Here is a 9,502-nt window from a genome sequence, read left to right as displayed (position 1 = left end):
TATAAAAAAATTAATTTTAAATATGTTGAATGAATTTATTTAATTGAGTATGTTGTATAAATTAATTTAATTTAGTTTAATGTTTAAAAAAAAGAGCATTGTTTGAAAAAGAGAAGTGTTTGAAATTGAAGTTTAACAAAAAAGACAGCTGAGTGAAGTGTTTCAAGCCAATCAACCAAACCGAAACAACAGTTTGGTTTGGTTTGAATTACGAGACAATGAGCAGAATAAGTAATTCTATTAATAGCTTGAAATTGAAACTACATCTTAACAGCAATATTTTCATATTTCCTCTATTCTTATTCATTTAACCTTTCAACTATTTCATGTCTGAGTACTCTACAGATGCATGATAAGTTGATAACAGATAGACAATGCCATAGTTCAAAGCAAGACAAGGCAGAACAGAAAATACCAGATACAGGAGCCAGCCATCTACAGATTGAATAATACACCACACATACACGCCACACAACCCAGTAGCTATGTAGGGGAAACAAAATGGGTATAGTTCTACTATCCAACTATATAACAACTTCAAAAGGAAGACTGTTTCCTTCCAAAATGTCAACTATTTATTATTTATTGAACTCATCAAACAAGATATACCCTACATTGGAAATTTAGAACTGTTCTAATGTCAGGCTACAGTTGAAAATGCTGTCCAGAGTTGCTCTTTGAGACAAGGTAGAATGGTAGAAACTTCACAAATAAAAGCTGAGGAATCAGGTGAAAAGAAAACCTTGACTCACTCGTTTTGACAAGCAGTTCCATAACTAAGGGTTTGTATTTCAGACTAAGTAAAATACTATTACGTCCGCCTCCTGGTACGCCTGCAATTTGGATTGACTGATTCTGCTCCCCCTCCATCGGTTAAATCCTGTCCGTATATGCTACTGACGCTTCTTTTCCTACTCAACAACAGACTTGAGGTATGATCCGCTGAGGCGAATATCTCCAGCAATTCCATTAACATGGTGGGGCAGCTGTCTTTCAAATGTAAGAAAGCTTCGGATTGCATTACAGCTGCACAAAGCATAATAATCAATCAGCGTATTCAGAAGTTGTTGAAATTTCAATGGTTCAAAAAGAAGTATGAAATTTCATCGGTTAATTAAACTCCTTTCAAGGATGCGACGAGACGAGCATATTTCAAATTTAAATAACAAGTCATAACCTCAAAAATATTGTTTCTGAACAACGAGAAAACATCTAATTCCAAGACAAGAAACCTTGAAATACCAAAGAAGCTACTGAATGACAAGTAGATGCAAGAAGAGAATGGAAGAAGCCTCAAACTAGCCCTATTTAAGAATAATTTCAATAACTTGAAAGTCAATTCTAAATTTCAAACAACATTTTAAATCCACTAGCTTTGTACATAAACTTGATATTTCATGCATAATTAATCGCTCAAGTTGCAACACAATGAGATATCAGAGAAAGGGGAAACTGAAAAGCTTAAAAGAAGAGTGGAAAATTTTCATACATACATGCAAATTGAATCACCATGACAATTTCATGAAAGCTCACTTCACAAACTAACTTGAAAACCAATCCAAAAACAAAATTATGAAATCTGGACTGTTGACACACATCACCATTTCTTTTATTTTTTCTATATAAATAATTTATTATAAAAGAAAAAATAACATGTAATTACACCGTTTTGCCATGGGATGTAGTAAAAAGGTAACATGAACAGCTGTGAGGAAGGAAGGAGAAGGAGGGAGGGAGGGAGAAAACTTAGATGAAGTATAAGTTGACAATAGCCATTATTGTTAAAGGGTGATAGCAACAACATCAACCAAGCATTATCCCAAAAAGTGAGTTCGGCTACACGGATCAACTTCCGTCATAATGTTCTATCCAAAACCATGCTTCTATCAAATCGTTAATCTCAAGATCTTTCTTAATAACTTCTCTTGTCTTTCTTTCTCTTTTCTTAGCAAGCCTGTATACAGATTTTTTCCCCTCCTTAGTTCCTAAAGATTGGTATAAACTGTTAAAAGCTATTGATCAGAGCCATGGGAGATGCATGCGGCCAGTGCTCGCAGTGGGACTTGTGGGAGACGCAGAGTTACCAATGCTTGCGGCCACAAAGAGAATCGCCAAATCAGGCTCAGTCTGAAGTGAATAAGACAGAGCTACGACTTAAAAGAAAACACATAATAAGATTGAAGCAGTCGTACAATTGACAATTGACGAAGAACCGTTTGTCCTCTCCCTTCTCCCTGCTCAATTTCTCATCCTCTCCTATTTCTCATTTTTCAGCCTCGGTACTAGTAGTTTTTTCTCTTACAGAAACGGCTCTAGTAACCTTTGAAAATTAGTACTGCAATAAAGCTTTTGCTTTCCAAGCCTCGATATTTAATGGACATTTAATAGCTCAAGCCCCAAGATATAAAACAGCGGGCCAGTTTTTTTCCTTCATAAAAGCTTTGACATTTTTCCATAATACTATTGGCCGGGTATACTACCAACAAAGTAAGTCACTGCAACTAAGCTCAGTGTGGTGTAGCCGGTGAATCGTCGCATTTTAGTGACTTTTAAGAATGCCATACATTGTCTATGTCGGTCGGGTTTGGTCATCAACAGACTTGTTTTAGTCATCCGAACCAGCCCATCAATATCCATTGCATATACACACACAGATAACCAGCTTCACAAAATATTTACTTATATTATTCCCTTCCCTCCATCTTTCCTTCCTCCCTAACTTGATAACTCAAATAAAGGTAATCGTGAAGCTTCTGAGTAGAGATCTTTCCAAAAGATTCACAGAAATAAAAATGAAATATGAAAAGCACACTTAAGGAAGGAATGGGATTCAAAAGGACCTCAGGTCAAAATTAATTTTAAATGTAAATATAGAATTATAGATAGATACTAAATGATTAATGAAAAACAGGCTGCATTAAGTATAAAAAAGCACACTTAAGGAAGGAATGGGATTCAAAAGGATCTCAGGTCATAGTTAATTTTGAATGTGAATCTAGAATGTGAATTTAGATAGATACTAGTTATAAATGAATAATGAAAGACAAAGACTGCATTAAGTATAAAAAGCACACTTCAGAAAGGAATGGGATTCAAAAAGATCTTAGGTCATAATTAATTTTGAAGGTGAATATAGAGAGATACTAGTTACAAATGAGTAATGAAAGACAAAGACTGCATTATACTACAAAATCAAACCCCTGCATTAAATCAGAAACACCATACTAACAATAACATGCAGTAATACTCACCTCCCAAGTTTTTCGGGTTCGCAATGAATTTTAAACAGATTGCCTTGAGCTGTGGACAGTGGTGTTGCTCGGCCAGGGAAAGTGTTGTAGCTACGGTCTCCGTATTAATTTCTTCACACAATCTTGATTCACACAACATTTTTAGCCTATCAAGATTATAGAGATCAGCAGCAGCCAACAGATGCTGCACCATGACAGTATAAGAGCACATAGGTATTGAGCCCATAACCTCATAGATTTCAGGAATTTTGTCCGAGTAAATGAAGAGAAGCATTGCCTGAAAAAAAATAACAGGATTTTCACTAAATCAATCGGCTTAAAATAATGCACGAAAGAATAATGGCTTCAATCAGATATTGTATGCAAGCAAAAAACACATAACACAAACAAGACTGTAATGTGAAAACAATATCCTAAAAAACCACCCACAGTTCTCCAAGTATTAGAAAGGAATGAGATCATAATTGACGTGATCAGCTTTCTGTTTATTTTGATAGAGACATCTCACTCTATTTTACTCTACCACAAATAATTATTTGGTAAATATACACCCAGTTCCAATAACTGATTAACAAAGAAGTGCAAACGGATTATTTATGTGTTCATATCATGGTTACATAATTTGGGGCACTTCGTAGAGAACCGTGAATTGATTTGTGACCTAGGGGTAGAAATTCACGATGCCTTTGCAGATTAGTTCTTTAGAATTGATAAGCAATCCACTGAAATCCAAGTACAAGAGCATGGACATCGCTCCGAATTTAAAACAACTACATGATGACTAAAACCGTAATGCCAATCAGCCAAATAAGGGAAGCAGTACAACAACTTTAAATTGCATTATGTCAGCTTTGTTTTGCTGCTAAAGTACCCCTCATATATATGCTCTTTTTGATAGTCAATGTTTCTATCTGTTATTTCAAAATCTCCGAATAGGAACTTTTTAAAAATGTTGGTTTGAAAGTATAACTTAGTCATACTATGTCATACGTTTTTAACATTCGATGTGGAGCTATTGTTGTAGTATAAATTATTTATAGCCTACCAATCATAATATTAGGATTACCATGAACCCAAATAATGTACCAGTACCAACTATATATACCCCACTCTTGTACCCAAACCCGTACCATGTACCAAAGCTTAGCTAGTATGGTTCATATATCACAAGTGGGATTAAGCATTCATTTTTTCATACAATGTAGAAATGCAGAATCATTTCACTATCCAGATATATCATTATACTATATGATAACAACTTACCTTGAAGATAAAGGGTTCAATATCCTCTACCACTACTTCCTCTAAGCAAGGATCCCCAACAAGTCCATAAAACTGAGCTCTAAACACAGGCGACCGAGCAGCAAGAATCAACTTATGAGCCTTAAAGCTTTCACTCTTGACCTTAAAAACAATGTCACAACCAACTTGAGACTCAAACAAATCCTTGAAATCTTTACCCATATCAGAAGCAGGCACAACAACACCATGCTTAGATCTTTCAAAACGCGTCTTAACAACACCAACCGTACAATGCATGACAAGACAATCATCCTTCAAATACTCCGAATTTTCCAACACCGGCCTCTTAAAAAAACGCTTGTAACCCCTACAACACGAAACACGTGAAGTTCAATAATTCAATTACACCAAACTGAAAACCCTAAATTTCCAAAACCTCAAAAACATGAACTTTATAAATGCGAAATAACGAACCACATGCTGCCTCTATACTTGAGAGTATAAGGACCACTCTCAAGAGGACGATCAAAATGGCTATGAACTTTGTGATTCCCCTTTGAAGTCTGATCAAGCAAAGTCAATTTGAACAAAGCCCTAACATCAGTACCCTCACTAGCAAGTGCAATGAAAACCGAAACATACATAGAATTATCTTCAGGATTCTTTCCGTCAGGATAAAAGTAAACAGCCCAATCGTAACCACCGACGCTGAAAGTGTCACTGGTGATGTATCTCCCAGCTCCCATTCCTTTGGATAAAGAATAGCCCTTTATCGTTAATTCGTGTGACCCGTTTACTGTTTCGCTCACCGAACGTGACCATGACGAGTTGTCCCATGGTTCCTCTTTCACCTCTTCCATTATGGTTGAATTGAAACCCTAATTTCCAGGAGCCAGTGATGAAGTTGGGGATTAGGGTATTGAAGTGTGTTGAAGATGAATTGTATGGTAGTGTGGTTGAATTAGAGTGAAATTGAGGTTGAGATTTGGGGTTTAGTTGAAAGAATTTGAGAGAGGGAAGAAGAGGGAGAGGATCCGTTTCGTTAGCATCGTGTTTTTTTTTTTGCTCTATTTATTTATACGATTTTGGTGCTAACGGTAACGCACTTGGGGCAAATTATTTTAACTATCAAGTGTGAGGTGTATGTAAAAAAACATGATCTAATAGTTATGCAATGTTAAGATCAAAATAATCACGAGAAATGTAGGATCTACGAAAGATGGAGGAAGTAATAGCAAATTAATTTATGCAATATTGAGGTCAAAATCTAATAGTTATGGAAAGATAATGATTGGCAAAAGACACATAATGTGGGAATGAGGACTTTGATATGGACATTATGAAAGAGATTGTGGTTCTTAGTCATATTAAGAAGGAGGCATTCATGCAAGTTGATTAATCTACTATCTATTCAATATACAATGCCACCATTAAATTCATATTACCCTTTAATGATCTAACTTATTAAACATTAATAAAGGTCAATTTAGTCATTTCATAAACACCATAATTTCTACACTTTTTATTTTTATTCAACCCGCTTACGCCACTTGTCCCTTAGCATTTTCATCCTACAGTATACTTTCCTACAAATTAACTTTTCTTTCATTTCTCATTCTTTCTCTACCAGTGAAGAAACTTCTGCAAATCTCTCTTTCAATAACTTCCACGCAAGGTTCAAAGTATGATATGTTTTTTGGATTCGATTTGGCTTCTTTTTTATTTTTTGTTTTTATTCACTCTTTCACTTTCATTTTCTTTTTTCTATTTCAACTCATAAATATATGTTGTTTCTTCCAATGTTTTAGTTTAAATTGTTGAGGTTTGTTGAATAATGAGAGAACAAGAGGGAAATTGGATTGAATCCGTGTGTTTGAATTACACAGCGGAGCTCAGTATATATAATAGGAGGAATAAATGTCATAGTAATTACATAATATTCTATTTCCTATTTACACGATATCCTAATTACTCAGAATATTCTATTTACATAATACGGAATATTTCGATATCTAACACTCTCCCTCAAGCTGGAGCATATATGTCATATGCACAAAGCTTGTTACAAATATAATTAATTCGGGGACCTCTCAAAGACTTTGTGAAAACATCAGCCAACTGATCATTTGAATTGACAAAACTAGTGCTGACATCTCCAGATAAAATCTTCTCTCTGATGAAATGACAATCAATCTCAATGTGTTTGGTTCTCTCATGAAACACTGGATTTGATGCGATATGCAGAGCTGCCTGATTGTCGCAAATAAGTGTCATCTGTGAAACATCCCCGAATCTCAGGTCGTGAAGCAACTGTTTGAGCCATATAAGCTCAAAGATTTTTTTTGCCATGGCTCGATATTCTGCTTCCGCACTTGACCTTGCCACTACACTTTGTTTCTTACTCTTCCAGGAAATTAAGTTACCACCCAAGAAAACACAATAACCTGAGGTAGATCTCCTATTAAAAGGAGAACCTGCCCAATCTGCATCTAAGTATCCTACAACTCGAGTGTGTCCCTTGTCTTCATAAAGTAAGCCTTTTTCCTGGAGCTCCTTTAATATATTTTAAGATGCGAATCACAGCTTCCCAATGCCCTTCACAAGGAGAGTTAAGAAATTGACTTACCACACTAACAGGAAATGAAATATCTGGGCGAGTAACAATGAGGTAATTCAGTTTTCCAACTAATCTTCTATATTTTTCCGGATCAGAGAGTGGCTCCCCCTGAGCTGGCATAAGTTTAGCATTGGGATCCATCGGAGTGTCAACTGTCTTGGCATTTATCAGTCCTGTCTCCTCCAAAATATCCATAGCATATTTCCTTTGTGAAATCACAATCCCCTGTTTGGATTGGGCAATCTCTATGCCCAAGAAATAACGAAGTCTGCCGAAGTCTTTTGTTTGGAAATGATGACAAATGTGTTGTTTTACTTGTGTGATCCCATGATGATCATTACCTGTAATGACAATGTCGTCCACATACACAATTAAGTAAATACACCCAACAGCTGAGTGGCGATAAAACACCGAGTGATCAGCTTCACATTGCGTCATACCAAACTGTTGAATAACAGTGCTAAATCTCTCAAACCAAGCCCTAGGAGATTGCTTAAGACCATACAAAGACTTCCGAAGACGACAAACTAGTCTAGAAGACTCCCCCTGAGCAACAAACCCAGGAGGTTGCTCCATATAAACTTCCTCACACAGATCACCGTGGAGAAACGTGTTCTTGATGTCAAGCTGGTAAAGGGGCCAGTGACGAATAGTTGCCATAGAAAGAAATAATCGAACCGAGGCCATTTTAGCCACGGGAGAGAATGTGTCACCATAATCGAGGCCAAATATTTGTGTATAACCTTTGGCCACTAAACGTGCCTTGAGACGATCAACTTGTCCATCAGGCCCAACTTTAATTGTGAAAACCCACCTGCAACCTACAACAGATTTCCCAAGAGGAAGAGGAACAAGGTCCCACGTGCCACTGTTCTGAAGAGCACACATCTCATCAAGCATAGCTTGTTTCCAGCCAGGGTGAGAGAAAGCATCACCTACAGTCTTAGGAATAGACACAAAAGACAAGGAGGAAATACAAGCATAATGCAATGTAGACAAGCGATGATAAGACAAATTAACATAATGAGGAGATGGATTACGAGTGGAACGTATACCTTTGCGAAGTGCAATTGGAAGATCGGTCTCAAGGGGGCAGGACAGGAGGGGACGAAGGAGTTGGATCCGGAGGGGAGTCTATGGTGATTTCGGCATTAGCTGATGGTAGTGGAGGTGGCCGTGGTCGACGCTGATAAACCTGCAAAGGAGCTGAAGGGGGTGGATTGGCTGGCAAAGGAGACAAAACTACGTTTGGTGGGGCAGTAGTGAGAGAAGTGGGAGATAAGGAAAACATGGGTGCTGCAGACTCAGACCCCGTAGATGTCCCAAAGGGACTGACTCAAAGAATGTGACATCAGCAGAGACAAAATATCGACGACGAGACGAGGAGTAACATTTATATCCCTTTTGGGATCTTGTGTAGCCTAAGAACACACACTTATGAGAACGAGATGCGAGTTTGTCTAGCCCGGGACTAACATTATGGACAAAACATGTAGACTCGAAGACTCTAGGTTGTAAGGGGTGAAGAGACTGGTGAGGAAATAGAATAGAGTGAGGGATCTGATTGTTGAGGACAGATGATGGCATCCTATTTATGAGATAACAAGCCGTAAGGACAGAATCACCCCAAAAATGTTGAGGAACATTATTGTGAAGTAAGAGTGTCCTAGTGGTTTCAACTAAGTGTCTATTTTTACGTTCAACGACCCCGTTTTGTTGTGGTGTGTGAGCACAAGACGTTTGATGAAGTATACCGTTAGTAGCCATGAAGGTTTGAAATTGAGTAGATAAATATTCTCGAGCATTGTCACTGTGCAAAGTACTAATGGAAATACCAAACTGATTTTTGACTTCGTTATAAAATGTTTGAAAAATAGCGAATAACTCAGATCGATTTTCCATTAAAAATAACCAAGTACATCGAGAATAATCATTAATGAAAGTAACAAAATACTTAGACCCTAAAGTGGAAACAATGTGACAAGGACCCCAAACATCCGAATGAACTAGAGCAAACGGAGACTTAGAACGACGATTGACACGACTCGGAAAAGAACTACGAACATGTTTTCCTAGCTGACAAGATTCACAAGACAATGTAGATAACTTTGAAAGGTTTGGCACCAACTTTTGTAACTTTGCAAGGCTTGGATGTCCTAATTGAGCATGAACCAGGAGAGGAGAATTAACCACAGAACCAACCTGTGCAGATAGTTAAAGAAGATAAAGACCATTAGACTTACATCCTGTGCCAATCATCCGTCTCGAACTCCGGTCATGTAAGAAAAAAGAATCTTTGGTGAATGAGATGATACAATCAAGGGATCGAGTCAAACGACTTAGAGACAATAAGTTAAATGGAGATCCGTGTACATAAAGAACATTAGTAATG

General features: G+C 37.2%; 1 protein-coding gene across 1 annotated transcript; it reads right to left on the bottom strand.

Moving 5' to 3' along the window:
• Positions 1–382: 382 nt before the first annotated feature.
• LOC131661889 (BTB/POZ and MATH domain-containing protein 3-like) lies at positions 383–5,684 on the bottom strand. The gene is made up of 4 exons (XM_058931539.1): positions 4,968–5,684; positions 4,515–4,860; positions 3,252–3,528; positions 383–1,026 (listed from the first exon to the last, which is right to left on the bottom strand). The coding sequence occupies exons 1-4, from the start codon at positions 5,351–5,353 to the stop codon at positions 812–814; spliced, it is 1,224 nt and encodes a 407-aa protein (XP_058787522.1). The 5' UTR covers positions 5,354–5,684; the 3' UTR covers positions 383–811.
• Positions 5,685–9,502: the final 3,818 nt, after the last annotated feature.

Source organism: Vicia villosa, linkage group LG3, assembly GCF_029867415.1.
Source record: "Vicia villosa cultivar HV-30 ecotype Madison, WI linkage group LG3, Vvil1.0, whole genome shotgun sequence".
NCBI classification, from domain to species: Eukaryota; Viridiplantae; Streptophyta; class Magnoliopsida; order Fabales; family Fabaceae; genus Vicia; species Vicia villosa.
Note: the sequence above shows the minus strand (reverse complement) of the source record. Positions and strands in the feature narration are given on the sequence as shown.